The sequence below is a fragment of the Lampetra planeri genome, chromosome 27 (assembly GCF_965212315.1).
Source record: "Lampetra planeri chromosome 27, kcLamPlan1.2.h2, whole genome shotgun sequence".
Taxonomy (NCBI): Eukaryota; Metazoa; Chordata; class Hyperoartia; order Petromyzontiformes; family Petromyzontidae; genus Lampetra; species Lampetra planeri.
The window spans coordinates 705,578-724,158 of NC_136133.1; the positions used below are offsets into that span (position 1 = coordinate 705,578).

Below are 18,581 nucleotides of genomic sequence, written 5' to 3' on the forward strand. Positions count from 1 at the left end.
TCAACAGATCACCTTGGTGGAGCGTATGGCTGAATCAACCCTAACCCCAAGGTGGAAGCAGGTCCATTTGAAGCCCGAGGGCCGGCACGACACAAGAGGTGGCGGCTGGGTCACAGTACTCTGCTCGAGCTTTGTCCCCCCAATGCTAATGTTCTTAACTGCACTACCTCAGCAGATGTGCATATTAGGCCGAGGTGACCCTGGAGGCCGTGAGCAGAATTCAATTTGAATCGTCACTGGAGCTGCACGGGGCCAAGATGTGAACCTGGGTTTGCTGGGATCAGTGTCCACTCACCGCTGGAAGTGTCCATGCTGACAGTGGGTAGTCCGGAGATGTCCAGCACAGAGAGACTCCGAAGGTCGCACTCCCTAGGGCACACCGGTGCGCACACACACAGAAGACAAATATCACCCATATACCCTTAACAGACTGTAGGAGGCAAGTGGTGATAGCAAGCACAAATGAAGGCCATCACGGCACACGAGGGAGTGGGTGGCAAGCACCAACGCCCGACCGCCTTTGTCTCCCGAGTTGCGATGTTCACACACCACACCAGGCACGACCTCGGGGAGGCCCAGGAGCGGCTCAGATAATCGTCACTGGTGTTGGCCGTAAGCGGGAATCGAACTCGGACATTACACCGACACGATCTAAGCCAAAATAAACGAGTTACACATCGAGTTACAAAGCATAAGAGGCATCTGCCGATTTACAGAAGTGAAAGCGTGCGGCGCTGGTGTGGAGCGAGAAACGAGTTTGGGGAATCCTCGAGCTAAACAACGAGGCCGAGAGGGCATCAGCGCGGTCTTTGTTTTGGTGTCATTCATTCATTCGTTTGTTAATTTTCGATTTTGTTCGTTAGTAGGAGTTTACATTTGGTAGGTAGTGCCTGTATATGGGACTTGGTCCCCTTATATAAAATTTATATACAGCGTTGTAGGATGCTTGTTCACATGAATGGCCGCTATATAATATGAAAGAATTATCATCATTATCATCTCAGAGACGAGATGGGCAAGCAGGGAAGGGGCTGGGGGAATTGTTTTGAGGCGGTGGCGGCGGCCCGTACAGCGCGTTGGCCGGGACGACGGTGGAGAGGCACTGCCCGGCCCAGACCAGCACGCTGTAGCAGCGCAGCAGCGTGACCGTGTGAGGGCGCAGCTCGTTCCAGCTCTCAAACAGCTCGCCCGTGTCTCTACCAATCTGCACACCGTGCGCACGCACACACGCACGCGCACACACGCACGCACACACGCACGCACACACGCACGCACACACGCACGCACACACACACGGGGAGAAAAGCATCCCGAGTTGAGTGTAAAGGATTGTTGTGGACACGTGCTGCTGCTTGAGAGTGCCTCTTCACAATGGCTTGGCCAGTGCCCCTTTCAGCCGTCTCCGTCTCCCCAGAGTTGATGCTAAACGAGCGGTACAAGCGTCTCTTCTATTTTTTTCTCCGTCTCCTTCTGTCTCCATTTTTCTGCACCTCCCTGTCCCTCTCTCTTTGTAGATCTGCGTCTCTCTCGGTATCTCTCTGCCCATCACATTCTTTCTCATATCTCTTTGTCTCACTCTCCGTCTCTGTCTCTTACTGCCTCTGTCTCATATCGTTGTGTCTCTGTCCATGACCGTGTATGAGCATAGACAACATGAAACAAATGCCTTGCCAATTCAAAAAGCACTAATACGCAACGGCTTACTAACACCGCCACCAGGTTGACTCGAGTCGTGGACACGTGGTATCTCTGTATTGTGACCTTTGTAACCTTAGTTGTGTTTCTGGGGTTGGGGGAGTGATGTGGGGTCCAGTGGTCTGAACTGGGGGGCCGCCGTTTCAAAACGGTTGAGAACCCACTGGTGTAGACTGATGTATGTGGCGTGCAGTGTGGTGTGTGGCATGTGGTGTAACATATGGTTTGTATGACTTGAGCAGGCAGGTGTAGTTTGCGCCGTGTCATGTGTATAGCGCAGCGTGATGTACGCGGTGTGCAGTGGGGTGCGGCGGGGCGTGCGAATTCTCACCCCAGAGGAATGCTCGTGAAGCATCGCTTGCAATACCAGGAGGCCCCAGCACATCTCGAGGCGAGTTAGGGCTGACTGATGGGCAGCTTGCGCTAGCGCCATCACGCCAAGGTCTCCCGCGTAGACGCCTAACATCATCGCAGCCTCTGTATCGAAAAAGACAAAGATCCTCTGTATAGCCTTAACAGACTGTTGGGGCAAGTGCTTTTAGCGAGCATTTATTGAAGGCCGGCACGGCACACGAGGGGGTGGGTGGCCAACACCAAGCCCGGCCGCCTTTGTCTCCCGAGTGGCGAAGTTTAAACACCGCACCAGGTACTAATGAGGCCGAATCGACCGAGGGTAGGCCTAGAACTGGTTCAGATAATCGTCACTCATGTTGCCGATGAGAGGGAATTGAACTTGGCTCACCGGGTTCATAGCGCAGCGCCCTCGAACCAAATCGTCAAAATCACAAAAATGGGTAAAACATTCCGAAGCAGGAATCACTGGTAAACTAATCTCAAAGCCAAGCAGAGGATATTTTCTGAGCAAAGAAATACATTTGTAGCAAGCTTGTATCTACTATTTAAAAGGCAGTAAGATTCCACGAAGACAAATCTCTTCTGCAAGGAAGACCTAGCAAACATAGAATAACCTCCTTGAATTATATTGTGTGTATCAAAATACTATGCAGTGTATTTTATTATTTTATCTTATTAGGGGAATAGCCTTTGACCAAATGTGCCCATTCCTATCAGCTCTTGGAAGCTAAACAGGGATTTCACCATGACAGTGCTTGGATCGGAGCATAAACCATCATCACACGAACTCCACTCATCTTCGCAGCAGCTTCTGGCTAAGCATCGAACAAAGATGGTCACTGCATCGCACACTTTCAGATGAGCTTCTGCGACCATCTGGAATGCTCTTATTTCCAAAACAGTAAAACCTTGGATTGCGAGTAACTTGGTCCGCGAGTGTTTTGCAAGACGAGCAAAACATTTTCATAAATTTTAATTTGATAAACGAGCGAGGTCTTGCAATACGAGTAGTACGTGTCTACGCTTTGTCTGCCGAGCGTCACGTGATCACAACTGATGTACGAGTGCTGTGCATTACAAACACGTTTCCGGAACTAATTATGTTCGCAATCCAAGGTTTTACTGTATCAGGAAGCCACTGGAGCTATGCACTTTCACATCTATATTTAAAACTCATTTTTCTTTAGAACTGCTTTTTGTGCTTAGTTTGTTGTCCTTCCCCCGCACCTCCGATTAGCACGGTTGGCTACGTACGGTGTGATAGAAGTTCAACAAACATACACATGCAACCACAATGCATACAGCTGTTGCTGACTGCAGGGGAGGGTTGCATGGTGGTCAGAAGGCAGCGCAGCAAAAGCCATTGCTGTACTCTTACTTCTCTGCTCGCACGCCTATCGCTTACTGCCTTTGTCAACCACCACCCCCAATGGTGAAGTACAGTGAAATAGCTCCCGTGATCTGCACGGCGTGCGGAGGCCCCTCAATCGCACAGTGGATTGACAACAGAATCAGAATCTAGATTTTTACTGGAAGAATCCGACGAGCTATGAAGCTCCTTTCCACAGGTGTCCAGTCGGGGCAGGTCAGAACGTTACAACAAACAACACAACAACGCGATAGGAGGGAAGATAAGGATGCGGAAGATAAACATACCACTTACTAATATATACAAATAAAACTCAAGTGATGTTCATCTTACCAGGTAAAGCCCACTGAGCTCTTTGTTTAGTTTTCAAAAGCGACCTGGCCACAACTGATAGATCCACGAAGTGGCTTATCACGTGGAAATGTATCGTAGCAGCGATCGGGCCGTACGCGTTGCACATCGTGGCAAGACGTGCACAACAAGCGCGCGTGGAGGCGTCGCCTCGGGCTGCGACAACGATGACAACGATAGGGTCGTGCAAAGCGTGGGGACAAACCGGAGGAGTGGTCGGAGGTCGGGAGGTCGCGGCCGCCGAGGTCAAGTTGAGCTAGCACGAGGCGGAGGGCCCCGATCAGATCCCCCAGCGCCAACAGCCGGGACGGCAGATCTACGTCATCATCCCTGCATGGGCACAATTCATTTAAAAATATAGATATTAAAAAAACGTCAAAACACACTCTTCAACAACACCGCCTTAAAAGATACAAATATATAATCGGCGACATGTCGGGCAATGGCAACGCAAGGACAGGTCAACAGAAAATATTCTGTTTGCAGACTGCCTGCCAGTTTAAATCCAGTTTGAGAGCTCCTATTAAGGGCTAGCACAGCACAAGATGGGGGTGAGGTGTGGCTGTTTCGCCAATACTCGTGTACTTGCAACGTGTTTGGCAATTCCGAGACCACACAAAGATACACATGCATACACACGTACCTGCAAACATGTACAACATTCAAGTACCATTAGCGAGCACTTGAAAAAGCATGTATTGTGCACATGGCTTCTTTGTTGACTTCTACGTACAACTACTGACAAGTGTACGCTCATTTAAGGCAACATTTTCCCCGCACCTCCAAATAGCACGGGTGGCTACGTACAATGCAAAATAAGTAAAAAATACATACATAAGTTGACTTGGGAGCGGGACAGCATCAGTTTAGTTCTTGCCATTGATATTATCCATGGCCAAGAATTTAACCCAGGAGCATGCGCGATAGTGTAGCGGTTAGCACGCTGCGCGATGAGCCTGTTGACCCGAGTTCGATTCCCGCTCACGGCCAACACCAGTGACGATTATCTGAACCGGTCCTGGGCCTCCACTTGGTAGACTCAGCCTCAAATGAGTACCTGGTACCATGTGTAAACATCGCCACTTGGAAGACAAAGGCGGCCGGGCGTGGTATTGGCCACCCACCCCCTCGTGTGCCGTGCCAACATTCATTCGATGCTCGCCAACAGCACTTGCTGTTACAGTCTGTTAAAAATCTATACTGGGGATCTTTGTCTTCGTTTTTTAGCGTGGTGCGTGCCCGCGTGCGCGTGCGCGTGCGTGCGACCCACGTTTGCTGCACCAGGCCGTGCGCAAACTCCTGGGCCAGGATTTCAGCGTCGCACGGGGGTCCTGGTTCCATGTCGGTGACCCAAGTGAGCTCGGGCCCAAGACACTCGCAAACGCAGCGCACGCACTCCAGCAGCACGCACATGTCGCCCAGCGTGTCCGGGTCTGCAGCACGCCCCACACACACGCACGGAATGCGTTCACGTAGCGTTTTATAATTAAAAATTTGTCGAAACCAGGAGGCGTATCTTAAAGGGTGCTCCTTGCCGATCACATCTGGCGTATCACCAGCTTAGATTCAAGCAAGCCTGACTGTTGATGACAGAGACAACCGCATATCAAAACCGGTACCAGAGTTTGCTTGTCTTGAATCAATGATGCTGAAACTACTTGCACTCGCAGAATGCCGTGAGGCTGATGGGTTGCGTAAGAAATACTTTAATTTGTTACGTGGAGACACCGCTATATTGTATTGTCTGCTTATGTATTTTGTTATTTACAATAACAGAGGTTGTTTGATGATGACTTAGTTCAGGGTACTTTAAAAAAAGGTTCTGGTATGCCACATAAAATGAGTGTGTGGCTACAGTTGTATTCGGAGAGGATAGAGGTGTAGATAGAGCAGATACAGGTGTAGGTGGATGGGACAACAGGTGTAAGTGCAGCAGCTGACCATCCACAATGTCTCCCAGGTGGTAGGCACTCGCCCTGGTGGGAGAAGACAGGAACAGCTGCTCGATGGGTGCACAGGGCACGAGCAGGGACAGCGAGCCCTGCACGCGTTGCACAGCGGACAGCGCCAACACCCGGGTCACTTAACCAGCGATAACAACAAAGATACCCCATACAACCTTTACAGACTGTGGGGGGAAAGAGCTGTTAGCGAGAACCTATGAAGGCCGGCACAGTACACGAGGGGGTGGTGGGTGGCCAGCACCACGCCCGGCCGCCTTTGTATCCCCAGTGGCGATGTCTACACACCACACCAGGTACTCATTTGAGGCCGAGTCGACCTCGGGGAGGCCCAGGACCGATTCAGATATTCGTCGCTGGTGTTGGCCGTGAGTGGAAATCGAACTCGGGTCACCAGGTTCATAGTGCAGCGTGCTAACCGCTACACTACCACTCCCCACCAACATCAGCACAAGGTGCTGTTGTGGCGAAATGTTAACTCCCTCGCCTGGTATGCAGGAGGTTGTGGGTCTGATCCCAACCCCAGCGCCTGTATATTTGGAGTTTGCATGTTCTTCCCTTGGCCGCGTGGATGTTTCTCCGGGAAATCCGGTTTTTCCCTCCACATTGAGAATAAACATCACGCATTTAGAGTATTCGGCTGCTATAAAATTCCACGTGATAAGCCATTTCGTTGAGCTATGATTTGTGGCCAGGCGGCTTCTGAAAAGGAGCTGGTTAATACTTTAAGGCACCCATGCAGCAAGCGCTCTGCCACATATACTGAAGGAGAAGGCGTGGTAGCTGTGATGACGCGTTACCGGCTTGAGCAGGCAGACCAGGCTGGTAGGCGCATTGGCCAAGATGCCCAGCGGCCGTGCCAGAACGTCTTGATACTGGCACACGCAGGCCAGCAAACGACGCCAGCAGCTTTCAGCAACACCCTCGGCATCAGCCCCAATGCCTCCACCTACTGCCACCAGTCCGCTCACCTGCACCAAGGGCACACAGGGCATGCATACGCGTGAACACGTGCAGCTCACTTTGTTCACCCACTGGTGGACGACGAGGTCCTCGCAAAGCCGGGCGTTTGACCATGCTTTCCCACGCCGGTCGGTGCGGATCAGTGAGGGTGGGGAGCATATACGAGAGAGCGCAGGAGTACGGTACAACAATGATGTTGCTGGACTGCCCTCTGCTGTCCATCATGCAGCCACCCAGCCCAGTGACAACCTCTCTGTACATGGCGATTCCCCCATCCATTATACAGGCCTCAAAATCCCTGCTTAGCTTCCAAGATGTGCCACATTCAGGGTTATTTGGTCATAGTGAGACTTGGACAGAGATTCATAAACTCACACAGAGAGGCACCTCACAGGCTTACATAAAGACTCAAGACTCAAAGCATCTCTGCCCACACGGATGGCAAATAAAAGCGCAGGTCTCGTGGACAACGGTGAAGTCTCCCAGCTGTGAGGATGCGATGACTGCCTCCAGGTGGCACCACAAGGACAAGCTGACTTCGAAAGGGGGCATCTGTTGCAGAGTCCAGAGTGCGCGTTCTCCACTCGCATTGGTGGGAATGTCTACTCGAAGAAAACCTCAAAAAGAGTGACCCAACAATATAAAAGCAGTAACCTACTTTAAAAAAAGTCCCTTGGCACACTCCGTGAGAATTTCTTGAGTGAATAATTGAGTACTCTACCAGAGCGTTAGTTGTTATTATAGTGCGGTCGACGCTGAGCAGGCTGTGACCACCAACTTGCTACACTTGGGATCTGGACTGAAAACTAATTTCTTGAGAACTGCTTTTTGTGTTTAGTTCGTTGTTCTTCCCCCGCACATCCGATTAGCACAGTTGGCTACGTACGGTGCGAAAGAGGTTCAACATAAATAGACACATACGAACCCCCTGGTTTAGTTATGGGTGGCTACCCAGAATCAAACCACCACATCTGGATAACATTTTTAATGGCAATAATACGCACAAAATATATATCTATATGTACGTGAAAAGCAGACGGACGTATGGGGAGGAAGGAAGGACAGCGTCTTACCTCTCGCTCCACAGCGAGGACCACCTGATGCTGCAGCCCTGCGGACCCCGTGAAATGGTCCGCCCCTCTCCTGTACACCTGTGCGGCGGGCAGTTGCACAAAAGACAATGGTCAAGATCCCCCGTATAGCCTTTAACAGACTGTTGGGGCAAGTGCTGTTAGCGAGCAGCACCTATGAAGGCCGGCACGGCGCACGATGGGGTGCGTGGCCAGCACCACACCCGGCAACCTGTCTGCCCAGTGGAGATAGAGATGGTTACACAGCACACCAGGTACTCATTTGAGGCCGAATCGACCTAGGGCAGACTCAGGACCGGTTGCGATGAACGTCACCGGTGTTAACTGTGAGCGGGTATCGAACTTGGGCCGCTGGGTTCGTAGCGCGGCGTGCCAACCGCTACACTACCGCTCCCCACTGTAGTGGCACACACGCACGCCTCGTGGTGCCCACCTCAGGGCACACAGAGAGATAAGCCTGACACTATGTGACATATGAACTGCAAACGCAGCATGCTGACAGGAAGAACAAATTTGTCTCATACTTACGTGCAGGGCTTTCACGATGGCCTCCAAGGAAAACCTGCCTGGGTGGAATATGTAACGGAGAAACACCTCCTGAATGCACGCAGGAAGGAACAGATGAGAGAGGGTTAATTAGAATGCATGCAGTTACATTCGTTGGGATTAAGTGGTTTCACTTGCACATCTAGCATCATGTTGCATCATCCCCATACATCTTAAGACCCTGTGCGCACACCGTGCTCAATTGCCTCGTGTTTCGATAATGCGTGTACGCCCGCTCCACAATTCCCTGTGTACCCCCGTAATAAAAGTCTGTATCTCCCATACGTGATCTACACATTGGCATATTACACGCCCTGTGTACTGCCGACCCCCAACTCTCCGTGCCTCCAATACCTTAAACACAAAAATGTCCTGCGTCTCACATGGAAAGGCCATGTGCTCCCTGCGCCTTGTGTCTCACCAGTCCCATCCAGTCTGTCATACTTGTCCTGAACTACCATCATCTATCTATGACCTAATGACTCCAAATGCGTCGAATCTCATCAGATGGCAGGAACTAAGCGGGGGTTGACCCTGGATAGTGTTTGGATGGGTGAACGACCAGCTTGCACTCTCAAGTCGTCATAGGGTTTGCAGTGCATAAAAATCAATTTTTGTTCTGTTGAGCTATGCCGCCACATCTCTGCCCCCCACCTTTACCAAATCCGCACTGACCAGCGTGGGGTGAAGTATGGTCCAGCAGCGAATGGACAAAGAGGCTGTGCATGGGCATGGACGTAAATAACCAGGATGCCCGGTATTGTCGCACATCCCATGGCCAACACCAGAAAGCCTCATCTGTCCCCATTCCTTGTTGGGTTCTGTGCCACCAGTTTTCTCCGCACCCCCCCCCCCCCCGCCCCCTTTGCTGCATACGTTGTCTAATTCTGCTTTGTCCACGAACGTTACCTTGGGGTCCAGGTGCGCTGGCACCTGCAGGTCGGCACTGGGCAGCGGTTGCATGAGCACGGGGCTCCACGCGCACGTGTGGTTGTCCCCTCTGCAGCAACACGCAACGCGACCCGCACACGTCCCGGCATTGACGTCAATATAAAATTCCTTTCCATTATAAAGTATTTTACGAAACTATTTATTTTTATTTTACCACACCAAGGCCCACCGAGCTATTGGCTTTTTTTTTGCAGAGGCGACCTTGCCACAAATGATAGCTCAACAAAGTAGCTGATCGTGTGGAAATTGATAGCAGCCAAATACTCTTCATGCACGTCGCTTCTAAATGTGGAGGGAAGAACCAGAGGACCTGGAGGAAAATTCACGCAACCATGGGGATGCGGTGACCGTCTTTGTTCGACGGTTAGCCAAACGCCGTTGCGAGGATGACCGGAGTTTGCATGAGGGTTTATGCTCGTTGACGAGATCTGCAAGGTACTGTGGTTCATTTGCGGCAAGCACTGTGTGCATCGCGCGCTTTCATATGCGTTTCTGTGGCCGTCTGGAATGCTCTTCCTTCCAATATTAAGAAGCCACTGGAGCTATGATGCACTTTTAAATCATCTAGATTGACAAACTAATTTCTCAAAAACTGCTTTTTGTGTTTCGTTTGTTGTACTTCCCCCACACCACCGATTAGCACGGTTGGCTACGTACGGGGCAAAAGAAGTTCAACATACGTACATACTGAGCAATCAAATTAATTGATGTATTTCAAGCTGCATACATTGTCTAATTCTAAGCATCGTTAAGATTCTCGAAAACATACATTGCGCTGCGCGCACGAACAATACGGGTGCTTGTGCGAGCGAAAATGTCTCACGGGAGAAATCCTGTGCACGACGCGTGCGCATCCCCTTCCTCTGAGATCCACAGCGCCCACAGCTCCGTGGGGGTGATGGCGAAATCCCTAAGGGATTCCTGGCACCCCACGTTCGCACACGCGCACACACGCGCACAGGCACGCGCGCACACACCAGCAGTGACGAACGAGTCTGGTCTCCATAACTTTACACTGCCAGCCCCGACACAAAGATGACTTTGTAAAGCGATGTTGATGGTGTAACGCACGGGGCCTGTCACTGGGCACAACTGGCTGTTGAACAACAACAAAATAGGCCTCAGGCTCATGATGGCCGATCCCAAATATAGTCGTTACGTCGGGTGTAGCTTTCAGACCATGAACCCCACACCATCTGTCGATAACTAAACCATGCGGATTCTCAAATGACATTTGAGATACTATTGTGCATATTATATTTGTAGAGCGTCGACAAAGATACCAGAGAAACAATACCCTACTTGACAGCGTCACGATAGAGTTTACACTATTATTTGCAAGACGCACGCTGGTGCCTGTGCCTCTTTGCGAAGATAGTGACATTTAAATCAGACGACATAAAAAATGTTTTAATAATGATTTCAACTTGCAACGCACACAGTATACACACCATCCAAGAAAGAGTGTAAGGAACCACACACAAGCGGGGAAGGCAGCCAGGCGGTGATCCGATCTCAACAATTATCCGAGCTTTGCGGTCCTCTATATATTAAGATATTTTCAGCCAATCACAGGTTCCGCTGGCTTTACGCGGTAGAAGATGCGTTCCAAAAAGAAAGGGAGCACAAAGCGAAACCCCACGAGACGCATGCGATGTTGTCCCACGTCCGACAGCAAAGCCGCGTACGAATGAATTCAAACTGTATAAGAGCACATTTTGGGTTGATATAGATTAGCCGAATATACGGGGAATCGCACAAATCGAACCGGATTGAAGAGAGGGAAACCTGTCATGAGTTTCTACACGTCGGTGGACATCAGAGCACCTCGATAAAACTCGCACATTCAATGCCATACAGATGGAACAGATGGAGATGAGTCCCCATTTTGCTGTACCGCGTTCTCTTGGCAAGGCATGGTATAACATCAAGACACCCAATCGCAACATCACATCGAATTGCTGTAAGGATGGGCGGGGGGAAATGTGACAATGTTACATCCCTACTTGTACTTATATCCCTGCTCAACCAAGGTGAAGGATTCACAGGTCAGCCTCTAGGCCACAGAGAGGTCAAACATTGGCGGTGCAGGTAAAAAGTGTAGCCCCTATCCCTGGCAGACTCGAATAATCACAACATGCATGCACTGAAAAGAGAACAAGCACATATTCAGGAACACATTTCTTTTGCAATTCGATTAAAACGACGTACACGACCTTAGGCATGCGATGCGCACGTGCGACGCGCATACACCCCGTCGCACCTCCTCTCTCTTACCTGATTGCCCAGCAGGGTGGCGAGGCACTTGAGGTGGGCACGGTCCTCCGTCATCCGCAGCACGCAGAACTGGGCATTGGGGGCAAAAGGTGCCGAATGTTACGGATAGGTGCGTGTGTGTGTGCTACTGGCACCAACTGTGTTGACAAGACAGTTACAGAAATGTGAGTTGTACCACCTGCATACGCAATTGATATCAGTAAAAAAATGACATTGTGGTGCAATGTAGCACCCTCTAATGCCCGAGTCACATGATCAAATTTACATACACCATACGTGAATTGAAAATAAATCCGCTGGTACACGCACGAATCATTCATACAAAAATGTATTTAAATAACCAAATTGATGCGTCGTTACACGCTTAATTTGATATTCAGGTAAATAGTTCACTTTAATGTGCAATTGTATTGAGGGAGTGTGTGTCGTTGTCTTGCTGTAGTCTGGGACTCATTTTGCTGTTGTTTTGCTGCCTTGCCCAAGCTTGGGAATTGGTGTACTTATGCAATTTTTACTTATATACTTTATCTATTTAGTAAAAAATGTTGTTCTACGTGACTTTGCCGAAAGATCCAAAAATTATTTCATGTATTTATTCTTAGTGATTTTCTTACTTTCCTATACTTTGTATTCCTATCATGCTTTGTAAGATTTGTTGTTGTAACTTTCTGAACCGCCCCGACTGAACATCTGCTAGAAACAAAAAAGCTTCATAGGCTCATCAAATTTCTCCAGGATAAATAAAGATTCCGATTCATCGAGAGCCGGCAACGTGCACAAGTGAAGCTGGCAGATGGGGCAGGGCAGCCTTGCCTGGCTGTGACTGTCCCAGCACAGGTGAGCGGCGAGCTGCAGCCCGGCCGTGCTGCTGTGGCACAGGCGCAGCAGGTGGCGCGGCCCCGGAGAGTTGCGCACGTCGGGAACTCGTGGCACCAGCTCACTCAGATTGCACTCCAGATGGCACACCTGGTCCTGTTGGCACACGGAGATGCGTGGAGGCACAAGCCTAAGACGCCCGCCCAGTCACACGGAGACGCGTGGAGGCACAGACCTAAGACGCCCGCCCAGTCACACGGAGAAGCATGGGGAACAGACCACCCACTTACACCCTTTTAAAAGAAACCTAGAAATAAAATGATTGCCAGTTACGCTTTTGACAGTTTCAAGCAGCGCTTAATTAAACACTTGCGACGCAAAACAGAGACACGCACGCAACATTTGAAATACGCTTACAACTGGTTCTACTAACAGAGAAGGAAACAGACAGAGATACGGACTTGTGAAGAGTGCAAGAGAGAGTGCTGTTAGCGAGCACTTATGAAGGTCGGCACGGCAAACGAGGGGGTGGGTGGCCAGCATCACGCTCGGCCGCCTTTGTCTCCCCAATGGCAATGTTTACACATCGCACCAAGTACTCATGATGTTGAGTCGACCTAGGGGAGGCCCAGAACCGGTTCTAATAATCGTTACTGGCGGTGGTAGTGAGCTAATCGCTCACTACAACCGAGACCAATATTGATACCCGCCACGAAGTGACAGTGACGTCACCACGGAGACACACACACACACCTTGATGGACCAAACACGCAGTTTGTTGTCTTGACAGAGAGCAAAGAGGGACACGTCCTCGTTCCAGACGTGAGCCGCCATGGACACGGGCATGTGTGCAGGGGTCTGGTCACCACGTCTGTCGGAACAAAGACGAACCACACCACCTTGAGTTACAAAATTAAGTAGTCCCAGGCAAGGTTCCGATACCAAGTGCAAACGGTGTCGTTCATCGCGAGCAAGAATCAAATCCACGCTGTTGGGATTCATGCCGGGCGCATAAATCACCACACGACTTTAATCCCCACAACGCTTTTAGTACGGCACAGTACGCAGTTGAGGGGGGCAATGGTGGAGGCAGCGCCATAAACTTGGCTGCTTTTGTCTTTATAAACTAGCCAATTGGAGATAGCGTAGCACATCGGAAGGTAGTGCAGCCAACACAATGCACGTCTGGCCACCTTTGCCTCACCATTGATAATGCACGTGATCACACAGCTCCTGGTGTTTCTTTAAGATACAATCAACTTAACCAAGGCCGAGGTTAGACTCGAGATTCCATTTCCCATTTGCCAAGTGCATTACGGTCATGAGATGAACTACAGTAACCAAGATTGCCGGAGACGGTGCTAACCAATACGCCGCCACTGCACGGATACACAACATGTACACGTGCATAGATACACGAGGAACCTGGTTTTGTCTGCGAGTGTGCAAGCATATTTGTTTGCAGGTGTTCACGCAATAAGCACACAGCTGTGCATGCGAGTTTCGGTGTACGCACATGACTGAAGGCACCCAGCCGGTCAGCCTCTGCACCATGGAGCTCTGCTTCAATTCAATGGAGGTACCCACGCCTGTAGCACGTGCACCCACAACACACACAGACACATGCAAAGACACACACTTAGTAGGAATGGCACTGGACAAATTAAGGGTGAGGTGGTCGACAACACATGACCCAACCTCATACACAAAGAATGTCTCAGCACTTTCTGTACTTGGACGTGTACTAAATATTTAATTGTATGCACCACATATAAAAGCCCTTTTGTCAATCCACTGCGGGATGAGGGCCTCCTCATGCCTTGCGGGTCATGGGGGATTTCTGACCGTACTTCACGATGCTGTCAGTAAAGGTGGAGTTGACAGACATTGGAGCAGTGTTAAAAAATGGACTTTGCCGCACCGCATGCCGCTGTCAAACTCGTAGCACAACCCCGCTGCTGTATATGACAACCTGGTAAGGCCCAAATCTGCTTAGCTTCCCAGATCTGACAATATTGAGTGCATTCCGGGTGATTTGGTTCCCGCACAGAGTCGGGCGTATGCAAGTGAGCATGCAGACAGGGAAACGAGAGTGCTGCAGGCGTGCAGCTCACCCGGCGCGTTGGGGGGCGGCAGCGTCACCACCACGATGCCACCGCTCGGCGAGGCGAAGGCAAACTGGGCTTCGTCGCGCCAGTTCACCCACGCGCAGCTTCCGGCGCCGGCTCCACGCGGTGCCACCCCAGTGGGGCCCCCAAACACGAAGCAGCTGTCAGGGGTCGTCAGTGAAAACCGCCCTACGTCCGACAGCACCGAGCGGGCGTGACGGTCGGATGAGAACTCCTGGGACGAGAATTCCTGGTTACCAGGGTTGGAAGATCGACGGTCGTGTTTAGTGAAAAGTTTTGTTTGCACAAGGAGACTTATTCTGAACAAATGCTTAATTCATCAGAATACGAACAATGCGTATTTTGAAATAACATGATAGAAACGCAAAACAGCATTCTTCCTAATCAGTTTTAATGGACGACTGGATTCATTGTTCGGTCAGCATGATAGTCAGCATGATCGTAGGTGCTCTTGAATTATACCTCATTTTACATTGCGTGTAAAATGTCACCAATTCTTTTTCAGCATTCTTTTCACGTTGGTTTCCTTCTGTGTCGAGTATTTTTGCTCTTATTCTGTAAGGTCTCCTTAAACAAAATTAGGACCTTTACTTTTAAAAAGCCCGTACCTACGATGACCACAGCAGGCTATGTAAGATGCGAAAGAAGTTCAACATACATACACTTGCTTTAAATCAAGGACTGACAATAGGAATAGCCAGGCATAAAAACACCTTTCCTTGACATACTCTTTCAGACTTTACCCAACAAAATCTGTCTCCGTTTCCACCCTGAACGTCTCCCACCGTAAACCAGGGGCCACTCACTCAACCCCAGAAAAAACTCAGAGCGCGAGGAGTCACTCACAGGCGTGAGCGCCGCATCGGGGTGAGCGAGCAGCAGGCGGTGGGCGCTGATCGACGTGAGCAGCAGCAGCGTGAGGTGCCCCTGTGGGTTCTCGTGCACGTGAACTCCACCGGGAACCGGCCCGGACCCGGGGCCGCCGCCAAAGCGGATGCGCAGGAAGCTGCCGGAGAGGCGGCCATCGAGCCAGTGCTCCTGCAGGTGCAGCACGTCCTTGCTGACCCACCTGGTGAGAGGTTTACGGAAGTGGGCAGGGGCGGTGGGGAATGCGGGAGATTGTCGTATTGGCACTTCACCACCGCCCCTCCTGTGAAGGTTTCCTGGCTTGGTTGGGAAGTTGGGCTGGTGGTCTGGGATGTGTAGTCGACCTAATGGACTCATTTCTTTTTTGCGATAACTTTCTTGTTGTTTGTACTTTTGTTTTGGTGCCATTTCTTACATTTGTTTATTCATATTTTATTTTGCTTGGTAGTAGGGGTTTCATTTCCTTGGTAGTGGCTCTATATGGAATTTGGTCCATGAGTATTATTAATGTAGAGCGTTGTGGCACGAGTTACACGATATAAAATGAAAGTATATAAAGGGTCATGAGGCTCAGGTCAGACAAGTGAAGGGTATGACAAGACAAAGAGGCTGCCGAGTTAAAATGCCATTAAATTTCCATTGTTTTAGAAAGAACCCGAGTTTTATTTATTTTCTGTCATTCAATTTGGTAACAAATTATGCTTAACATAGCAGGGGTACAGACCAGTGTATAAAGCGGTTTCTCGTCGAGGATTGAAGTTTGGCGCTCTCCTCGTAGCAGAAGCCGCCTGCCCAATCCTGATACCCTGCCCCTCCTGGGAGAGGTGGCAAGCCTGCATTGACACGCAGAAATCACGCACGCGCACGCATGAAAAACAAGCAGACAATCCCCACGTTGTTAGGCATTATTGAGCAGCCTAAATTTCCGAATCATGATTTACGTTTTCATGAAATATGGGGCAAAGCTGAAAGCATCCGCCTGAACTGAACGAGTTCAGGTTTCCAGCAATGCGGCGACCGATTGAGATTCTGTTATTAAAAAAAACAACCCAAACATGCATTACAATTTACAAGGCTTGATTGAGCTTCATCACTTTTATTTAGGTCCAACTTGAGATGACATTTTCCGCTTGAAATGTGATATTTTAAATAAAACACTTGAAAATCGTGCACGTCACTTCTAAATGATGGTGCCACCATGCTCGTGCGCGCATAGGGAGGTTCTTATCTCAACTGGCGCTCTTTAATTAGTTGTTGAAGTTCCATGTTCCATCGACAGGACAATCTCTGTTGAACCCAAGTGGTCCGGTTTAACTGTGTCAGTGCTCGTCTTACAGAGCACGGCTATGACGGACGGAGTGGTAAATAAACCCTGGCGAGACGGACTGAAACTTGCACTATCACTTATTTGAGGAGTGCTGCATCACATCACGCACTGCGCTGTGAACCCGGCCACCAGAGTTTGATTCCCGGCCAAAGCGAACGGCGATAAAAGTGAAGCGATCGTGGGTCCCTCCGTCAGCGTGTTCACATTCCGTCACGCCACCACGGCCCCACGCAATGCTTTCATCTAGCAGTGGATTTGACAAGTAACTTGGAGAACGCTGCTGTTAAATCAAACGAGTAAGTTCCCAGACTGAAAGTGTACATTTGTGAAGTGTGCACAACACGTGTAACAAAATATACTGTACACACACGTGTGTGTAAAGTCGCACTTGATAAACAGCTCAATGCAACTTTGTAATGTGTACCCCGTTATCCACTGCTGGATGAAGGCATCGCTACAACTTTAGGCCGTGAAATGTGACGGTAGCTGCATGTGGGAATGGAACTTGGGCTCAGTGAGGTTCATAGCGTAGCGTGCTGTGCACTGCACCACCACCACCCCCTTAATCAGACACAAGGCCAGTCAATTATTAGAGTTCTGGTAAAATATGTCACGCTTTGGTTGAAAACAAACGCAACACGTGCCACGTTTTTAATTCAAATAACGCCAGAAAAATCACAACCCGTAGCTCGGAGACACCCACGTCTCGGCTAGCGGCGCGGCCGGGCCAGCCCCGCGCCGTCCGGGACAGGAATCAACTAGGCAAGTGGCTAGGGCCCGTGTGGCGGCGCGGCCTACCCAGCTCCACGAGGATCTCGGGCCCCGCCGTGGCCTCCCGTCCCCGTCCGAAGGCCGCCGCCTCTCGGTAGCAGCGCTCCGACGCCGCGGAGGACATCGCCGCCGCCGCGGCCGCCGCGGCCGCCGTTGCCATAACGCGGAGTTGGAGGAGCGAGCAGCGCGCCGCGGACTTTCCCGCGCTTAGTTGAAGGGCGGCCTCAGCTGCTGCTGCAGCGGCGACAGCGATTCCCTCGATTCACGATTCTCTCGCGTGTCGATTCAAATCACGGTTTCGATTCCATTCACAGAATGAGAGCCACAATTGAGGTTTGATTGGTGTCAGAGATCGTCAATATATAAACCCGTTGTGTCGTTACACCCGCCACCACCCGACACAGACAATTAGTAAGGTTTAGTGTCACGTAAACAGAACGTGCCAATTTGTCACTAGTACAACACACCGGTGTGTTGGAGAGCAAATCCACAACATGTGATGAGCTACTATTACCTTTGCATCGCCCACTCTCACCTGGGGCACTGCCCACTCTCACCTGGGGCACTGCCCACTCTCACCTGGGGCACTGCCCACTCGCACCTGGGGCACTGCCCACTCTCACCTGGGGCTCCGCCCACACCCACCTGTGTCTCAGCTTCCGAGGGATTCTTCTTCTCCTTGTTGAGGAGTTGCGCGGTGCGCTCCGAGTGATGCTCTCACCCAACCGCTACATTCCCCGGCTGTTCAACAAACTTAATCACCGCCCGCTCACATCGGGGCCCGGGGGGCAAGGAGCTGCGGATTTAGTCTGTTTGCCTTTTGGGGGAGGGGCTACATGTATGCTCTTGATACCGACCCATTGTGACGTCTATCCTAATGTTTGGCCAATGTATTTTGCGAATATGAATATATACACACGAATGTGTATATACAGGATATGTGTGCGGTGTATAGACGCGTGTGAAGTGGGTGGAGGAGGGGAAGGTCTAAAACAGCCGAATTCGATTGAAGTTAAGCCGACGTGAAATCGCCGCATAGAAAAAGCCACCTGATGTCCACAGGCAAAGATAAAGATTCCCCGTGCAGCCTTGACAGACTGTTGGGGCAAGTGC

The 18,581-nt window shown here is 50.4% G+C and overlaps 1 protein-coding gene across 3 annotated transcripts in view; it reads right to left on the reverse strand.

Annotated features, from left to right (window-relative positions):
- Nucleotides 1-18,581, reverse strand: part of NUP160 (nucleoporin 160) — a 34,519-nt gene that overhangs the window by 14,232 nt on the left and 1,706 nt on the right. The window contains exons 1-19 of one of the 3 annotated variants that reach the window (XM_078607094.1): nucleotides 17,496-18,566; nucleotides 16,095-16,203; nucleotides 15,350-15,572; nucleotides 14,489-14,732; nucleotides 13,891-13,963; nucleotides 13,128-13,245; nucleotides 12,372-12,530; nucleotides 11,559-11,627; nucleotides 10,105-10,202; nucleotides 9,240-9,330; nucleotides 8,313-8,381; nucleotides 7,767-7,844; nucleotides 6,531-6,701; nucleotides 5,711-5,810; nucleotides 5,040-5,202; nucleotides 3,975-4,099; nucleotides 2,027-2,172; nucleotides 1,071-1,204; nucleotides 296-369 (exon numbers count right to left, since the gene is read on the reverse strand). In XM_078607094.1, the coding sequence (XP_078463220.1) occupies nucleotides 296-369; nucleotides 1,071-1,204; nucleotides 2,027-2,172; nucleotides 3,975-4,099; nucleotides 5,040-5,202; nucleotides 5,711-5,810; nucleotides 6,531-6,701; nucleotides 7,767-7,844; nucleotides 8,313-8,381; nucleotides 9,240-9,330; nucleotides 10,105-10,202; nucleotides 11,559-11,627; nucleotides 12,372-12,530; nucleotides 13,128-13,245; nucleotides 13,891-13,963; nucleotides 14,489-14,732; nucleotides 15,350-15,572; nucleotides 16,095-16,203; nucleotides 17,496-17,628 (2,377 nt within the window). In that variant the 5' untranslated portion in view covers nucleotides 17,629-18,566. Of the gene's footprint in view, nucleotides 1-295; nucleotides 370-1,070; nucleotides 1,205-2,026; nucleotides 2,173-3,974; nucleotides 4,100-5,039; nucleotides 5,203-5,710; nucleotides 5,811-6,530; nucleotides 6,702-7,766; nucleotides 7,845-8,312; nucleotides 8,382-9,239; nucleotides 9,331-10,104; nucleotides 10,203-11,558; nucleotides 11,628-12,371; nucleotides 12,531-13,127; nucleotides 13,246-13,890; nucleotides 13,964-14,488; nucleotides 14,733-15,349; nucleotides 15,573-16,094; nucleotides 16,204-17,495; nucleotides 18,567-18,581 lie in introns of those variants that run through there. The other 2 variants (XM_078607093.1, XM_078607092.1) reach the window with 2 other exon arrangements.